General features: G+C 40.4%; 2 protein-coding genes across 4 annotated transcripts in view; both read left to right on the top strand.

Moving 5' to 3' along the window:
- The window catches only part of LOC309702415 (NACHT, LRR and PYD domains-containing protein 12-like), a 325,943-nt gene extending 324,347 nt beyond the window's left edge, over positions 1–1,596 (top strand). Inside the window, exons 13-14 of the mRNA XM_082527133.1 lie at positions 475–521; positions 670–1,596. Coding sequence (XP_082383259.1) covers positions 475–521; positions 670–1,214 — 592 coding nt within the window. The 3' untranslated portion in view covers positions 1,215–1,596. The remainder of the gene's footprint in view (positions 1–474; positions 522–669) is intronic.
- LOC309702243 (protein NLRC3-like) overlaps positions 1–20,056 on the top strand; it is a 237,265-nt gene that overhangs the window by 192,117 nt on the left and 25,092 nt on the right. The window lies entirely within an intron of this gene.

Here is a 20,056-nt window from a genome sequence, read left to right on the forward strand (position 1 = left end):
TGTCTTTAAATCTGTGAATGGATTGGCTCCATCTTATCTCTCTTTAACAAAAGAATCCAAGTGGAGCCCTCAGGTCTGCAGATAAGCAGCTTCTGACCAGAACTAGACGTAAAAACAGAGGTGAGCTTTATCGATGGCTGCAGCCAAACTCTGGAACAGTCGCCCTTCACATCAGGTCGTCACCAACACTGGACATTTTTAAAAGCCGGTTGGAAACACATTTGTACTCTGTAGCTTTCAATCCTGACCAGTCTTTATAGTCATTACTGTGTATGTTTCCTATTTTCTCTCTACTCTGTGCAGCACTTTGGCTCAAGCTGTTTTTAAATGTGCTGATAAATAAATGTAGATTTCTTTGAATAAAACAGTGGAGCCGAGCTTTGAGCTCAGTGTGTAACAGTGTGTGTGTGAGAGCCATGTAATGTCCATGTGTGCATGCTGACTGTGCTGCTCTGACCCCCCTCCTCCTTTCAGGGTGGAGCCTGCTGGAGTCCGATGGTTGAGACCAGGTCTGAGGAAGTGTAAGTGTGTTTTTAATGGGATTCATGAAAACAAAGCAGCACACATTCAACCATCTTCATCATGTCAGGAGTCATCATCAAAGTGTCAATCAATGAACAGATGATGGATCAATAACTGCAGCTGGATTGTGTTTGTTCTCTCCATCAGATTCCTGTCAACTCACAATCGACACAAACACAGTGAACAAATGGCTCCAACTGTCTGACAACAACAGGAAGGTGACACATGTGGAGGAGGTTCAGTCATATCCTGATCATCCAGACAGATTTGATGTTTATCAGCTGCTGTGTAGAAATGGTCTGACTGGTCGCTGTTACTGGGAGGTCGAGTGGAGAGGAGACGTTTATATATCAGTGAGTTACAGAAGCATCAGAAGGAAAGGAAACAGTGATGACTGTGTGTTTGGATACAATGATCAGTCCTGGAGTCTGGAGTGTGATGAAGACGATGATGATGATCCCTTTACTGTCTGGCACAATTACAGCTACACATCCATCTCCTCCTCCTCCTCCTCCTCTGTCTCTAACAGAGCAGCAGTGTATGTGGACTGTCCTGCTGGCACTCTGTCCTTCTACAGAGTCTCCTCTGACACTCTGATCCACCTCCACACCTTCAACACCACATTCACTCAAACTCTTTATCCTGGGTTTAGGTTTCTCTGGTCTCCTGGTTCCTCAGTGTCCCTGTGCTGAGTGGAGTGTAAAGAGTGTCTCCTGTTACAGAAACACTCTGACTGTTGAACAGATAGTTCAGTCTGTACATGTCTGTCTCTTTCACTCACAAACACGTTTTCAGATTCATGGATTCAATCAGTTGATGTTTGAAACTCTTCTAAATGATTCCTTGTAAACTTCTTCCTCTTCAGTCACAAACAAACAGGAAGTGATGTCACATGTGTTCCTGTCCACACAGCAGAATGAGTCTATTGCTGACAGTGATGTACAAACAGAGTGAGCATTTCTGAGGCCCAAAATAAACTGAGTAGTTCACTGAATGAACAATGGACTGTGAGCTCAGTTCCTTCATCATTAGTATGGATTATATATGTATATGTATTATATTAGTATCATATATATCAGGTGCTGCTGCTTTCAGTCATTGTGCAAATGTGCTGTTTGTAAGCTTGTAAAGCTGCAGTCAGCTGAGACTGAAGAAGTCACCTGATCAGTGAGCAAACGTTTCTGAAAACGTCCAGATGAACAGAATCAACCTTTTGGGATCAGCCAGCAATGCAGCATCATTGTTGTTCAGCTTCAGAGGTTTGCAGGAATGAACTGATGACCAGAAACAGCTGCAAAGTCCAAGAAAATACCAGCTGGAGTTCAGCTGCATTTGAAGAAGTCAAAGAAAAGTAAGGATGGCAAAGGGCGACGTTTTCTTCCAAAGAGCTGCAAACATGGTCGACGCCTCATTAGAAGAATCATCTGGACATTTGTGAGGAACTCTAACCAAGAAAGCAACGTCACACAGATCCAACAGACAGTTTCCATGACTGCAAGTGTTGAGTGGAAAAATGCTACATTGCATTATTGCATCCTCTCACCACAGGAGGCGCTGTTGGCACCACTGATTGCTGATCAGCTGTTCTCTGATGATCTGATTGATACTGTGAATAACGGGACTCACTGAACTCTGTGACACAGTGAAGATTACAGAGTTTAACTTCACCCTTTAAGACTGACCACAGAACCAAGTCCGCCAGAGCTTTTGTTATATTTTTACATGCTGTGGAGCCATTTGTGGGAGCATTTCAAGTTGCTATACATCAATACAACTGTTATAGCCCTAATTTTAATAATATGTATGCATTAAGTCCATAGTAACTACATAAACTGCAAAAAAACCCTCTGCTCATCCATCTCTGTGTGTATCAGGATACATTTGGTTCATAATACACAGAAAAATCAGCGTTATTACCTGTAATAAATGTGAAAGATTCCTGCAGTGATAACCAGGCAGGACTGAAACACATCCAAGCTGTCACCACGGTAACAGCACCGGCCATCCACAGGTGAGGGGAGGAGCAAAAAGAGGGACTTTGACCATTTTATACTAAAAACACTCAACTAATGTTTCTAATATGAAACAAATAAGCCCACATTAATGTGAGCGTTTATTAAATAATAATAATGATGATTTCCTCCTGATCTCATTTCCACAGCAGAGAAAACTGTGGTGTATATTGAGGTGGAGGGTGTGGTCTGTGGCTCAGGTGTAGAGTGAGGGTGGGGTGCACCACAGCAGCATGCTGGGACTGCTGAGGGTGGAGGAGGGAGTGATGATGACATCAGAGCTGCAGCACAGAGACCAGTGAACACACAGTCTGTTCATCTTTGCATAGATACAATATACAGCACAATATTGAATGACAGACACGCTGTGGGAGCTTCCACAGATACACTGACGTCAGCATCCAGAGTCCTCCTGCTGCTCCCCCCTCAGAGCCCCGTGATCAGCACCAACACATTCAGTTAGATGACAGAGTCCAGCTGCAGCTAGAATCAGCTCCCCTCTGTGAACAACAGCACAGCGTCAGTGTTTCACACTCAGTGAAAGGAGGAAACAGCAGAAGAACACCATGTGTGCTACGTTTCCCAGGACACACTACAAACTGCACAAATACAGAGCAGCACGTGGAAGGACCTGGAGCTGCATTTACAGAGCTGCAGACAGCGTGATGTCCTGTATGGACAGGTGGAAGGAACCAAGTCCTCAGCTGGAACACTCGTGTTTGTCCACAGACAGGAAACACAGCAGGAAACTTCCTCACAGAAGTGCAGCTCATGGATAACACACTTCCTGTCAGTCAGAATGAGGCTGCAGCCAAACACAGAAAGGTGTTTTTGTCCAGATGAGCCCAGAGAAGAAACACGAGTGTTCACAGACATCAGAAGCTCAGAGAGGTGAAACATGAGGTTGGAGTCCTCGTCAGCATCCAGAAGAGCTGCTGTGAAACCCTGAGTACTCATGACAGACTCTGATGGCACAAACACATCATGATTCAAACAGAAAGACAAACATGGAGCTCCTGATCCTCCTGCATGAGAACAAGCTGACATGAGCGCTGTGTCTGAGAGTGTCTCCCTGTCACAGTGACAATAACACAGCTGCTGCTCACAGTCATTAAACTGACCTGAGGTCAGCTGTGCTCCTTACATATGAACCATGTGACCTCACATCAGTGCTGTGGATGACTGTAGTCATAGAAGAGTAGAGCTGTAGCAGGTGGTGTGAGGAGGAGGTGGTGTATTCTAGTTAACGCAGTACTGAAACACTCCAGCAGAGGGCGCTGTTAAGTCCTTATTGTAACACAGTTACTGTGTGCAGTTAGACTTCATACATAATCTGCACTTATTTCCATCAGACATGCTGTCAGTAAATGATTGGTTTCTATTGATTCTACTTCCTGTTGACTCGTTTGATGACAGTGAAACAATCACAGCTGATTGTGTGATGATGTAAACTGTCACTGTTACATTCAGTGTGTGTGACATAATGTTAGTGCAGGCTGATAACAGCCTGGTTCTGTTAGAAACACATGAACGTGTCCATAGATCAGTGTGTGTTTAACATGAGAGCTTCAGCCCTGCTGATGTGTTAAATAAAGACATGCAGGAAAACTGATGAGACTCTGAAATAACTCTTTATATTTATAATGTAACTCTGCATCAAAAGAACAACAAAGGATCCCAGACAGGTTTCTGTGAACAAAGACCATTCTGATGTTTCTGTGTTTCTAACACTTTGACATTATTAGTAAACAGACTGCAGTGAGCAGCATTTATAAAGAGCTTCTATATAAAGATATGACAGCTGTTTGACAAGTTTATCACTCTGTGTTTGGACCTGATCAGTCCAGCTGTTTACTTGAAACATGTTCATTTACCTGTTCTGTTATATTCATGTTCTTGTCTCTGTTGAAAACACATTTTAATGTCCCTCAGATTTTTCTCCCAGATGAATAAATATAAAAATGACACAAACTGACTGCAGCTACTTTTTGTCCTTTCTGTCAAAAACCTTCATGTGACTCATGAGAGACACGTTTCAGCTGTTTGTGACAGATCAGAGGCCAACAAGTCATTTATAACACTTTCCATCATTGTTTAAAGTTCTCAGTGTTTCTGTGTTGCTGCGTATAGGATCTCCCAGCATCATCACTGTGCTGTCCAATCATTGTGTGCGAGGTTACCCTTATAGTGCGATGTGTGTTTGCACAAAGAGAAGCATGTGTGTCAAATATAAATAAGCACAGAACAGAAACAGCTGCTCGTTTCTTCTGTTTAGAGTCAAGTTAGTGTTTTGTGTCTTTGTTTGAGGCCTGATGTCGAGCAGAGGTGTGTGTAACTGCACTGCTCTGTTATATGTGTGAAGTGTGTGCTTCTCTTCAGCATCATCTTTGTCACTGCTGATTCCTTTGTGTCATCATGTGTTGAGAAGAGAGAACAGTTATAACGGAGGAGCAAAAGGAAGCCCTGAAATCTGCATCAACAAGGAAGTGTTGGCTCACCAGTGATCCCAGCAGAGCCACTGGTTTGGCTCCAGTTGTTCTAGATTCAATGATGTTGTTGCTACAGATACATGTCAGCATCTTTATTGTAGTAAAGTCTTGTAATGTGAAGATAGAAACAAGGCAGCAAACAGCTCCATGATCTGATCTTAATGATGTTGTTTTTATTCCTGTCTGTCAGAACTGGATTGGAAACTATCAAAGGTCTAAAAACAGCCTCGACCCTCCCACAGAGCAAACTTTACACACGTCATCTTTCAGCTACAATCTTTGTTGCAGGGATCTTCTGCCAAACAAGGCTGAGAGAAGATTTCTTACAGCTGTCATGTTGATGCTGTTTCAGTCTTTGGTCAAACACACTCATATATTAGGGCTGATATCAGGGCTGCACAAGTTCTTTGTGTTTGTGATCATGAATAACAGAAGTGTGCCTGTTGAAGATCATGTTTCTACATTATTATATGTCCTGTTATTGTTCTGTGTTATATTCAGCTTTCAGCATCCTTTCCCAGCCCCCTGTTACACCATCCATACAAAGCCAATCTGACTGTGAGCCAATGTGTTTGTTTGTGTTGGATCAATAGATTTGACAGACTTGGTTCATCCAGAGGGAAACAGTCCAAATTCAGATCTAATGAAATGATGGAGGCTGTTTCCTACCACGGTGCTGATGTGTGACTAACAAGGCTCATGGTCTCCAGCAGACCAGCGCCTGGAATGAGGTGAGCTGAGTGTTGCTTTGGTGGGTCTGTGCCCACGTCATGCATCAGGATTCATGTTGGCAATAGTTCATATCTCTGTTCTTCAGCCTTCATCACAAAGCTGTGAAGGAAAAACAAACATCTAACAGGATCTGATGGATGCAAAGTTCACTGAACTCTTTGTCATTTACAAACTTGTCCAACCAACAAGAGCACAGATGAAAAACACAGTGACAGTTACAGGATTTTGCCATATATGAGCATAGATGACTTTCATATAGATTTTCAATGCAGGCTTTTGGTGAGCCGCTGGGTTCTGTCTAATAATCATCTCAGCATTTTACAATAGAACAGCTCTTTATTAGCTCTGCATTTATTGTTATTGGACATGAAACAAGGAAGCTGTTTCTCATTGGATGTTAGTTTCATGTTCATCAGGATCATTTTCTAAAGAGCTGATATTGAGACCATTTACTGCACTGGCTGCACATCCTGTCTACATTTCTCTGTGTGTGCTGTGTTTAGACTCACAGAGAAATGACTCAACCAGCTGTGTTTGACTATATGAAAGGTCAGTGTGTGTCTGCACACAGACTGTTGTGTTGGACTGTTATTCAGTTGTCTGCTGAATGTTTTCAAATGTCTGCATCTCAGCTGTGATGAGGCTGGGGGTCATGGGAGGCCACCGTAGCAGCCTCTTCAACATCATGACATCATCATAAATGCTGCTGGACTGTCTGATGGGCTGACGGTGAAAAAGCCGTCGGGAAGGAAACAGAAGACATTTCAGAGGCTGCAGCAGATTTCTTTGATTCGGGGCCTTTTTCAGCTTTATTGGACAGAGCAGTGAAGATAAGTGACAGCAAAGCAGAGAGAAAGGGGGCGTGGCCCGGGTCAAAGCCAGGCCAGCTGCTCTCCACCTCGTGGCACATGGTCACCTGCTCATCCTAGTGAGCTCCACCAGCAGCCCTTTCACACACTTTACACTGTCAAACACTGTGTGTGGACCTCAGCTAACAACAGGCTGCATTTAAGTCTGGACTACATGCTTTTATATTGTTTTTATTCCATCAGCAGCTCAACATCATGAGCAGCTTTGACATAAAGACATCAAACTCAAGCTGACTTTAAACTACTTTTAATACAGGGGCTCAAAAACAACAACATCTTTATTATATATCAGGACACAAAGTCATTTCATCTCAAAGGGAAACAGCTTTATTTGGAATAACCAGCACTATCAACTGGTTTGGGATCTCCACCAGTTTCATGTCTTTGCAGCTTCTCCAACAAAGTTCCTGTAAAATCAGCATGTTTGTCTTTATTGGTTTGATAGTGATTGATTATTCAGTCCCAATCTGCTGTCATCTAAAGAACAAAATGATGTTTCTATGAGTCACAAAGCTCCAGATGTTGTCGGCTTCACAAAGAAAACAAAGAACTTAAACACAAAGTGTTTGGAGCCAAAATGTTCCCAAGCTGCTCTTTTTGAAATGGCAGAGGTACAGTGGTGTCTAACAGCACACTGTGGAAGGCAAACATGTTATTGTTGGATGAAACTTCATGAATCCTTTGTAGATTTGAGCTGTTGGAGCCTTTCTTTTCTCTTCAGGTGTACAGATGCTGAGGAGGCAGGTGAAGCAGGTGGAGCTGTTGTGATGCTGGCAGAGGGTGTGTCTTAGTAACTCTGTGAGGCAGAACTGGATCCAACATTGTGGATGTGTTGATGTTGGAGCCATTAAGAGTCTCTGGCCACACTGTAGGATTTCCCTTTGATCCACTGTGGGGGCATTTTGGAGTCTGTCAGTGAAACTCTTCATGTTTGTGTTTGACTCCAGTTTATAGAAACAGAGAAATGTGTCATGCTTTTGTTCGGCCTCCACAAATACACACATTTGTTCATTGGTTGGACTTTTTGGAAGGAGACACATTGAAAACCATGTTAATAAGATCTTGTTGTTTCCTGTGGATCCGACACAGAGAGTGGACTTCAGACAGAAAGCGTGGAAGAGATTTTAGAGGCCGTGTGTGGCAACAGGAAGTTTCTGTGTGTTTGCTGATCTTACATGTGGAAAACAACACGTGATGTTTGTGAAGTTCTACAATGATCATTGTTCTCACAGCATTTTGAGTGGGAACAGTTCAAACTGGGAGTAGTGGGAGTTATTTACTGATTGAAACAAGCTGAATGTTTCTGTGACCATGAAGATCAGCAGCTCAGCTGATCAATGAACTGACATCTATCAGTCGTTTCATGAGATGAAGTCATCAGCAGACATTTGTTCTGACTGTGTGATGAATGTCAGAACGTCAGGGCTCTGCTTTAGTCACTGCTTGATGATCATTGGCTCATTGTTGAATCCAGGGCCCAGTCTGACCTCTGACCTTTGCTGCAGGTCTTCTGTGTTATCTCCACTTTCATGTCTGATCTTCTGCTGTATCGTCCAAAATAAACATCTGGATCATTTCCAACACTTCAGCAGATCTTTAGTTTGGGCAGTGCAGCACAGAATAACACATATTGTACTATACTGCCCACTTCCTGATCTTATTGGATCTGTGTGTGAGGTTGGTGAAGGAAACACATGTTTACTGAGTGAGTCGCTGCCATTAGGAACTAGTTTTTATATCACAGCCTGGAAATCACACAGGACCATTTCTGCAAGTGAAAAGTCGTCATTGGAGGAAAATGATTATGTAGTTTGTGCGACTGAAGACTTGTCCCAACTACATGTGCTGCTGACCCTTGACCTTTTCTTTAGGTGCACAGAGGAGTCTGTGGGAACATCCAGAACTGAGGCATCTTGTGTACAAACGTGTTCAGACCAGATGTCAAATGATGTCAGATGTCATCCGTGAGTGGATGCAACTGTGGATCGTTCCAATAAAATGAGGCAGTTTTGTAAGTACAAGCCCACTACAACCCATCATCAACATTTTAAATTACATTATACATCTTCACTGATATAAAGCACCACTATTTTAACCTGATTCACTTTTTCCACCCTAACAGTTCATTCCTCAAATCAAACAAGATATTTGACCCTAAAAAAATGCATCAACAAATAATTTTGTAATAAAATATTTATTCTTCAACTTTTACAAGTGAAATCAAACAAGTGTGTTTAAGAGTGAAACCAGAGTGGAAGCTGCTCATATAGAGTCCAACCCAGGCTAAAGTAAGCTGAGTAGAGCAGCACCATCAAAGTGTCGGCTCTCTGGACACGGTGCAAGATCGCCATCTGCAGGACAAAACTAGTTTTTCTCGCCCTCCTCGTCAACATCAAGATGATGTCATCGTACAGCAACTGATTCCCTGTCCGTCTGGAACAAAGCATTTACATTAAAAAAGACATTTACAGAAAATACAAACACCAACAACACATCTCATCATCACATGATATTTTATTATTTATTATATTATATATTTTTATTGTACCATCAACATCAACAAATACCAGCATATTTTCTTTGAGATTGAGTAGAGTGGACCTTTCCCTTGGTTCACTTCCTGCTCGCAGCATCAGCTGACCTCTGACTTCCTGGTTAAGGTCTCTCAGCGTTGACTGGAATATCAAATCGGACTCACACCATGTTCTTGTAATGTGGTCATGTCTGTCCGCTGTTTGAAGAGCATCTCTGGCCTAAACACAATAGGAAGAACAACAACACGGCTAAAAAAAACCAACACATTTCCATATTAGATGAAGGGCACCGTAACTGGAAATGGTAACATTCATCTGATGCTGCTTTGGATTTATCTTCTGTTTTAGATCAACTTTGATCACTTCGAGCCATCTTAAGTCCGTTTGTTCTAACTTCTCACTAACATCTCGTATGATTTCAGATCCCTGCTGTTCCCCAGCTGCCCTGTAGGTTTGTGCTTTGACCTCCAGAGGGCGACAAATCAGCACAGACAGAGAGCTCCATTCAAACTTTGCTGCCATCAGGAATAATTCTTCAAATATAATCATCAGTGTTTGAGCAGTTATGATATCAGGGACAATCTAGACATGTGTGACAATACTGAACATGTCACATGACACACCTCAAACATCATGTGATCCACTCTCAGTCTGCACTTTCATTCATGACTTCAACAGGTTGAAATGAGCTTTGAAGAAACATTCAGTGAAATAAATCTTTCATGGATTCATGTGAGCAGCAGATGAACTTTACAAAGAATCAGTGGATTTATCTTCTGTTTTAGATCAACTTTGATCACCTCGACCCATCTTAAGTCCGTTTGTTCTTCTCACTCACTAACGTCTCATATGATTTCAGATCCCTGCTGTTCCCCAGCTGCCCTGTAGGTGGTCTCAGTGTGTCTCACACCATTTACAGATGATTACAGGTCGTTTACAGTTCAAACAGGTCCAACATAAGAAATATGCAGAAAATATCCTGCTATAACAGTTTGGGTCAAAGTGCAGATGTTCCAGATGTTCTGAGTCTGTCTGTGTTTCATGTTAACATGTAGATGTTGGACCAAAGTGAAGCTTTTTGATGTGACAGCAGGAATGTGAAGTGTAACTCTGAGCTGTAGGAAATGAAACTAAACGGACTTTTTCTCCTTTATTTATAGGAAAGTGTAGGAGAGCAACAGATGAACAAGCGTTACTGTAACAGGAAACATCAGAGGACCTGTATGTTCATCATCATCACTGTTTCCTTGTTCTGTCACAAACACACACTTCCTGCTCTCTCTCTGATGGATCTGATTGGCTGTTTCATTCACAGGAGGTCAGGGCGTCACACAAACAGCTTTAACTGCACAACGACACACTTTAAATCATCTGCAGACAAACCTGTGTGTTTGATTTATGAAGAAATAATAAAGACGTGTGTACAGCTGTCCATGAAGCAGCTTCTCACACAAACTCTGACACTTCAGCCACTTTAATTCCTGCAAAGCTGCGTAATAAAGAGCTGTGACTGCTATGAGCTGCTGATGATGACTGCATGAAGCTCTCAGCTGAAGCTTCTTTCATTTATTTTAATGTTAATGTCGCCTTTTTAAGTCTGTGTGAGGATTTTAATGACACACATTAAAGGAGCTTCTTTGATTAGAACCAAATTCATGTTGATTTTCAGCCTGAAATGATAAAAACTTTAATAATTCTGTTTATAATCATCAACCTGGAGACTAATGAAAAGTATAATAGTGAAAAAAAGCCTTTATTATTTGAGTAATGCCTGAATCTGCTCAGAGACAACACAGAGGTGTTGATGACAGTTTGACATTAACTGAATTAAAAACAAAGTGCTCTTATTGTGAAAATCTGCCTCCTACTTCTTTAAATCATTTTTATGTATTTTTTAACCTCACAGTGAAACATTGAGGCATTAATCTGACACAGTTTGATCAGCAGCTGTGTTTTCACTGACGTTTCACTTTGATTTGTTCAGACTGAGCAGAGAGGATCGGTTCTCTGTGTGCGCACTGCTGAGAAACACAAGCTCATTTCTGCTGTTTCATGAAAAGTGTTATGGAGGAACAAGAAGTTCAGCCTCTAAACTCTCAGCGTGAGGACTGAGTGAAGAGTTTCAGAGCAGAGAGTTTTGGCTCACAGCTTTTAGCGTCTACACAAAGAGACGATTACGCACTTGATCTGAGAACATCTCCACCTCCTACAAACAAACTCTCCTACGAGCAGCTGTCACAACCACAACAGGCAGAAGACTGGATTTCTTCAGGTCAGATTTCATGCAGTTTGCATAAATTGTGTGTCACAGACTTTGTAGTTCACATTTGTGTGACTCGTTTAAATCTTCTCCTCCTGAAAGTGAAACTCTTACAAACACATCAGGCCACAACCTGCTGCAGGTTAATGATTGATCTGAAGGCAGCTGACCTTTGAGCAGGAACTTGTGAGTCTTTTATTGTGTTTAATGCTCACAGTGCTGAAGCCTGCAGACACACCCACATCATATTATTTGTTCTCAGGAGATAACATAGAGATTTTGGCCCTTTCTCAATGTGCGTACTTGCGTTCTCGTCTACTCGTGATACGTCATCAGTCGGAGACCAAGTACTGTTCCAATTCGAAGTACGCATCAAGCCGAGTTCTCGCTCCGCCCGTTTTATCGAGCATGCATCGGTGGTGAGTTGTGTGGACTTGGTACAGCTAAATATCCCAGAATGCATTTCGTCCAAAACTCAAACGCGGCAATGGCGGACGAGCGGGGCTGAAAACTTTTAAATATTACTCTTTCTGGGTCACAAAATAAACATTTAAGTTATTTCAAGCGAGAATGTAGCTGTGTAAACTTCAAATATCTGCTCGATTTATCAAGATATCATATATTTCCAAACGCGCTCCGACGTTTTCGGAGACGTCTGTGACCCGCCAGCTCCATAGCAGACAGCGAGGTCAAGGATCATTAGAGCCGGCGAGAACAGCGGACTCCCAGCACATCGTTTTCACCCCTTTTATTAAGGTATGTACACGTATGTACATGTACACTATTTTTATTAATAGAGATTTCACCACTGAGGTTAAACATGATATATAAGTCACTTAGATCACTTCTAAATGTTAATGTTTGGCTTATTTCAGTGTTTTATTTGTTCCTGAGTAAACCGGTTTGGCTGTGATTAAAGTTAAGCTTCATAACATATTACTCACAGTTAAATTAAGAGGGGACGGCAGTAAAAACTCTGGACCTGTGACATCATCAAGTATGCCGGTGTTCCAATTGTACAAATTGCGAGTCCGTGCTCCCGTTTCCGGCAAGTCTGTGCTCCCGTGCGGTCTCAGCAAATCCGGTCTCGCCGAGAACGCGAGTACATACTTGCGTACTTAGAATTGAGAAAGGGCCTCTGACTATATCGCTCTATCGGGAGGCACCAAGATGGCGGCTTGAACAGTCGTGTTTTTTTCAGGAGCTCCGAAAGACCGCAAAATTTACTAAGTAACTTCATTCTCTTTCCACTCGAATTATAACTATGGATGCCCAAAAGGTTATTAAGAATGCAAAGCTGCAATTTGTGCCGTCAAACCCCAATGTTAAGACGTCGCATGCTAAAGTCAGTGACCATGGCTATGCTAACACTGAAGCTGCCAACGTGGGCTTAAACAAGCGAGAACGGGGAGCAGACTTGGCGCCGCCAACTCCTTCAAAACAACCGCCAGAGGAGAAAAGAACAAAATCTTCAGAGAAGGAAGACGATATCTCCAATAAAACTATTTTTGAAGCCATTATGGGACTTGACAAAAAATTTGAAGCACAACTGGAGGATATCAAGGAACAAAACAGACAAAGTGCAGCTATGGTTGCCAGCTTGGCTAAGGCTGTAGAGTTTAATGCTGCAGAGATAGTTGATTGCAAACTGAAAGTTGTTAAACTGGCAAATGCGAATGAACAGCTGCTTAAAGACAATGAAGACTTGAAAAGGAGAGTGAGAGAACAGGAGCGCTACCAAATGAGGTGGTGCCTAAAACTGAAAGGGATGAAGGAAGACAAAGATGAAAACATTAGAGTGAAGGTTTTGCAAACGCTTCAGAAGATTGCCCCTGACTTGAACTTAGAAGAGGCCGTTGATATTGTCCATCACTTAGGGAAACGAGTTGATGGCAGAAACAGAAACATCATTATTCTATTCACACAAAGGCAAATCAAAGAAGAATTGTGGAGGCGCACCAAAGACTCTTCAACCTGCAAGCAAGAAGGCATCAGTTTCGCAGAGATGTTGCCGCAGGAGGACATACAAGATCGACAGCGCCTATGGCCTCTGGTGGAGGAAGCAAGACGTGCGGGTAAACGAGCCTACTGTCGTGGTCCACATGCCTTCATTGATGGACGCAAAGTTGAGGAAAGACAGGAGAACTAAAAATGACAAAAACTGAAATAGTGGAAACTTGTTAGCGGTCTAAGGAGCTCAGCATTTAGTACTTTTTTTCCTTCTTTTTCTCACGTGGTGAGTGATATTCTGTCTATAGTTCATGTTGAATGTTAACATTTGTTTTGGTTCTTTAAATGTTAGGGGTTTAAGAGAATCTGTTAAAAGAAAAGCCTTATTTTTGTACTGCAAAGGTAAAAAATCAAACTGTATTTTTCTACAAGAGACTCATTCATCTGATAGTGATGTATCTTTTTGGTCAAACCAATGGGGTAGCAAAATCCTGTTTAGCCATGGCTCAACGAGGTCGGGGGGTGTAGCAATTTTATTCAATAACTTTCCCGGGGATCTTGTACTACAACGGACTGACTTGAATGGTCATTGGTTGATTGCTGTAATGAGAGTTGAAAGTTTGTTTTTCATTTTAGTCAACGTTTATGGATATAATAATGAAAGTCAGAATAAAATTATGTTAGAAGATATAACTTCAAATATTTTTGAACTTAAAGATCGATACCCTACAGAATACATTTTAATGGGTGGTGATTGGAACATGACTCCTGATGAATGGACTGATAGATGGCCCTCAAGGACAGGTAGACCACAAAAAAATAACCTAATTATAGATTTTTTGATAAATAACAACTTGACAGATATTTGGAGAGTAAGAAATCCAGGATTTAAGAGCTTTTCTTGGTTTAAACCAAATGGAGCTTGTAAATCTAGAATAGACTATTGGCTAGGAAGTGACATCATTCTTAGGCACACTGTAAAAGTTGTGATGTCAAATGCACCTCTATCTGATCATTGCTTTATTGAACTGTGCTTAGAATCGGAAATTAGACAATCAAATAAAAGAACTTATTGGAAGTTCAATGCCAAACTTTTACAAAATGAAGACTACTGCGACATAGTCAGAAAAATTATAAAAGATATTATGGCTGATCATCTAATTGTAGGCTATACCAGTAAATGGGAATTCATTAAATTCAAAATTAGAGAATTTAGTATTCAATTCAGTAAAACCATAAGTCAAAAGCAAAGAGAATATGAATGTAAATTATTCCAAGAAATTACTTATTGCTGTAGTAAAGATGATCTAAATACCCAAGAAAGGAGTAAACTTATGGAGTTGCAAACTAAATTAGATCAGCTCTACCTAAATAAAGCAGAAGGAGCTTTTGTGCGTTCACGGGCCAAGTGGATTGAGGAGGGGGAAAGAAATTCTTCATATTTTTTTAATTTAGAAAAGAGCAGACAGAAAAGAAATTTTATATCTTCTCTGTTAATTGATGGCATTGAATGTGACGACCCTAAAATTTTGGAGAATGAAACTTATACATTCTATTCCAATTTATACTCCTCACAGTTCTCCCAAGCAGATTGTGATGTCTTTTTTGATCAAATAGATAATCTGATCCCTAAAATTGATGAATCATTTAAGGAATTATGTGAATCTGACTTCAGAATTGAAGAGTTAGATGCATCTGTTAAGAAAATGGCACTTAATAAATCCCCTGGTCCAGATGGGCTTACAGTTAATTTCTTCCAATTTTTTTGGGAAGACTTACGGGAAATTTTATTCAAAGCTATACTGGCCAGTATTGAAAAGGGAGAATTGATGTCTAGCATGAAACAAGGATTAATTACATTAATTCCTAAACCAAACAAAGATAAACGACAATTGGATAACTTAAGGCCCATAACTTTATTAAATACAGATTATAAAATTTTCTCTAGCTCAGTTGCAACAAGGCTCAAACAAGGGGTTTCAAGTATAATTAGTGAGACACAATCAGGGTTTTTGAAAGACAGGAACATTCATAATAATATCACATTGGTTTTAGACTTACTGGACTACAATGATCTAATTAGTGATGACAGTTTTATTCTTTTCTTGGACTTTTATAAAGCTTTCGATTCAGTAGAACATCCTTTTATTTTAGAAACACTAACTCGATTTGGATTTGGGGATAAATTTAGGAAGATAATACACTGAACAAAAATATAAACGCAACACTTTTGTTTTTGCTCCCATTCCCCATGGGATGGACGTAGAGACCTAAAATTCATTCCAGATACACAATATAACCATCCCTCCCAAACAGTGGTCACAAATCAGTCCAAATGTGTGGTAGTGGGCACATCTGCTATATTGAGATAATCCATCCCACCTCACAGGTGTGCCACATCAGGATGCTGATCTGACATCATGAGTAGTGCACAGGTGTACCTCAGACTGCCCACAACAAAAGGCCACCCTGGAATGTGCAGTTTTGTCTCACAGCAAAATGCCACAGATGCCACAAGCAATGAGGGAGCGTGCAACTGGCATGCTGACAGCAGGAATGTCAACCAGATCTGTCGCCCGTGCATTGAATGTTCATTTCTCAACCATAAGCCGTCTCCACAGGCGTTTCAGAGAATATGGCAGCACATCCAACCGGCCTCACAACCGCAGACCTCGTGTAACCACACCAGCCCAGGACCTCCACATCCAGCAGGTTCACCTCCAAGATCGTCTGAGACCAGCCACCCAGACAGCTGCTGGAACAATTGGTTTGCACAACCAAACAATTTCTGCACAAACTGTCAGAAACCGTCTCAGGGACGCTCAACTGCATGCCCGTCGTCCTCATCGGGGTCTTGACCTGACTCCAGCTCGTCGCCGTAACAGACTTGTGTGGGCAAATGCTCACATTCGATGGCGTCTGGCACGTTGGAGAGGTGTGCACTTCACGGATGAATCATGGTTCACATTGTTCAGGGCAGATGGCAGCTGAGAATGTCCCAGTTCTTGCATGGCCAGCATACTCACCGGACATGTCACCCACTGAGCATGTTCGGGATGTGCTTGACCGGCGTTTACGACAGCGTGTACCAGTTCCCACGAATATCCAACAACCTCGCACAGCCATTGAAGTGGAGTGGACCAACATTCCACAGGCCACAATTGCCAATCTGATAGACTCCATGCGACGATGTGTTGCACTGCATGAGGCAAATGGTGGTCACACCAGATACTGACCGGTTCTGGGTCCCCAGACCCCCAATAGCGCAAAAAACTGCACATTCCAGGGTGGCCTTTTGTTGTGGGCAGTCTGAGGTACACCTGTGCACTACTCATGATGTCAGATCAGCATCCTGATGTGGCACACCTGTGAGGTGGGATGGATTATCTTAATATAGCAGATGTGCCCACTACCACACATTTGGACTGATTTGTGACCACTGTTTGGGAGGGATGGTTATATTGTGTATCTGGAATGAATTTTAGGTCTCTACGTCCAACCCATGGGGAATGGGAGCAGTAACAAAAGTGTTGCGTTTATATTTTTGTTCAGTGTAGATATACTGTATAATGATATAAATAGCTCTGTGTCATTAGGCTATGGCACTGGTAAAAGGTTTAGCGTTAAAAGAGGAATTAGGCAAGGGTGTGGAAGCTCTCCGTTGTTGTTCATAATGGTTGTGGAGATGCTCGCAATTCTAATTAAAAACAGCAGCGTTGTTGGAATTGAGATTATGGATAATCTTTTAATAATTAGTCAACTTGCAGATGACACTACTCTTTTCTTAAAAAATGAACATCAGATCCCCCTGGTAAAACAAATAATCACTACATTCTCAAAAGCTTCAGGCTTAAAGTTAAATTTAAATAAATGTGAATTATTGGCATTAAAAGAGTGTAATTCACAATTACTGTACGATATAAAGGTGAAGAAGGAGGTAAAATATTTGGGCATCACAATTTCAAAAGATCACAAAGTCTTAGAAAAAGTAAATATTTTAGATAATGTTGACAAATGTAAGACAATCTTAAATAAATGGTTACAGAGAGACATCACAATTTTTGGAAGAATATTATTAACCAAAATGGATAGTTTATCTAGATTTATATATCCAGCTTACTCTTTATCAATATCGAATAAAGTTATTAAGACAATTAATGGCTTGAATTTTAATTTTATTTGGAGGAATAAGTGCCATTATATATCTAAAGATGATTTGGTTAAACCATACATTGAAGGCGGTGGAAACGCAATTGATTTTGATGTAATGAATGGTGTTTTGAAACTTAAATGGTTAAAATCCTTCCTAAATAATCCACACTCCATTTGGTTTTTTATACCAAATAAGGTCTTCAACACACTGGGGGGTATCGACTTTCTCCTAAAGTGTGCCTTTGAAATTACTAAGCTACCTGCTAAACTCTCTGAATTCCATAAACAGGTCCTTCTTTATTGGAAAATGTTATTTAAACATAATTTCACTCCACATAATAGCCCAATTTGGAACAATAGATATATGCTGATAAACAGAAAATCTATTTTTATTCAAGATTGGTTATCAAAAGGTGTTTGGGCAATTGCCCATTTTGTAGATGAGGAAGGACATGTTCTAGGACATCAAGATTTTTGCCAGAAGTTTAATATCCAATGTTCTAAAAGTAAATTTAATCGGGTTATAAAATCCATTCCATTGTCACTTAAAAACATAGTTGTAAATGATATAATATATTCTGACATCTCCCCCAAGTTAAGGCAATTATATATAGATGGTATTCGATTTTGTGATGTTAAATGCAACAATAAGTTTCTTAGATCTTCATTAAGGAGTCTTTATTCTCCAAATTTACTTAGACGTAATTACATATTAAAAGATTTCCAAAGGAAAGAAATTGAAAAAATAAGAACTGATTATATCACCTTCCCTATCCCTCCTAAAGGGAAAGAAGTCCAATTTAAAATCTTGAATAAAATTTACCCGACAAATAGACTCCTTAGTGATAGATTCAAAATAGAAACAGGTAATTGTGCATTTTGTGAAACAGAAGAGGAGGATTTGGATCATCTATTCTTTTTGTGCAATTTTATACAAATATTTTGGTTGGATTTTCATACCTGGCTTTATTCCAAGGGGATTCAAATTACCCCATTTACCCTAAATATGATAATGTTTGGAGTGTTTTTGAAAGAAAAGAAAGCTAATTATGGTGTTAATGTGTTATTAATCTTGTGCAAGCATTTTATACATAAATGTCGTTTTTTTAAGACTAAACCAACACTAGCTTACTGGAAAAACGACTTAAACCTGTTGGTTAAATCTTTGACTTTAGTTAAGAAGAAAAAGGCTGCTTCTTTTATTTCCTTTATAGAAGATTTTGATTTAGTGAGTTAATAATTTGTTGAATTATGTGACCCCATCTTTGTATTTTATTTTCACTATGCATGAAAGTTCCTAATATGTAAGAAAGGTCTATTCTCTGAATCTGTAATATATGGTGCATTTTGTTTGTATGTTTATATTACTAATAAAAAAAAATAAAAATAAAAAAAATAAATATATATATATTAGGGGTGCAACGATACACAAAATTCACGGTTCGGTTCGATACTTTGGTGTCACGGTTCGATATTTTTTCGATACAAAAAAAATGTTCATGCCTTTTTAATTTGTCATTTATTAAAATTATAAATATATATTTTAACACAAAAGTACAGTTTTTAAATTTAACCCTAACCCTTGTGCGTGTTGTTTTTTAGCTCGTCATATTGCAGCCACAGAAATTCTTTTGTCCATGAAACCATAAAGCTGCACTTTCTTTTTGCCTTATAGTCTGATTTGTCATAACTTCTCCGTTTTGTGGTAAGCTTTTCTTTGGCTGTCACTTCTTCACCCTGACCTGTCTTATTTGGCTCAGCAGAACTAAAATATATATCTGTCTGTGAAGGTTCTCAATCATCCAGGTCATCGTAGTGAAATATATATCCTGCCGCACTCACATAAGCTCAGCGATTCTCTGCGCGATCAACCTCTCACATGTTTAAGCTGCGGGAGATTTCACTTGTCATGTTTGCATAGTAAGCTAACAATTAATAAGACGATGTCAGAGGAATTGGTGCACAAATTATCATCACTCACAGATCAGTGCTGTCGCTCTCTATACACAGTTCGCACGATTGCAAAGTGAAAGCAAAAAAACAAGCGCAAATTCAAACAGGATTTCAATATGTCACATATTGACAGTGGCTCACCCAATGACATAATTACCCAGCTACATTTCTGAAAGAATGCAAAAGCATTGACATATATTTTTCCTTCCTACAATAGCCCGACAGGCAGGGGAGAGATAGCCCCGGGACGTCGGGCTAGCGATATTGCGAGCCCTGTATCTGATTGAGGAATCACTCATCTTTGGAAAAGAGAGTTTATTACAGAGAAATGTCTCTTTCCAAAATAAAAGCTATACTATACGCTTCTTCTGGGCTATATTCTCAGCAGCATATTAAACATATCAGGTCTCCATAAGGAGAATCCTGTGCTAACAGCTGTCTAAATGACTCGGCTAAAGTTTGTAGCATGCATGCTTGTTTTTGTCTTTGCACTAGGATGATGTCGGTGTAAATGTGCAGTCATATTCGTTGTGTTCCCACTAGTGCTTTCAGGTTAATCTCGTTGAAATAACCTTAACGCCAC

The sequence above is a fragment of the Aulonocara stuartgranti genome (genome assembly GCF_965226115.1).
Source record: "Aulonocara stuartgranti genome assembly, chromosome: 3".
Lineage (NCBI taxonomy): Eukaryota > Metazoa > Chordata > Actinopteri > Cichliformes > Cichlidae > Aulonocara > Aulonocara stuartgranti.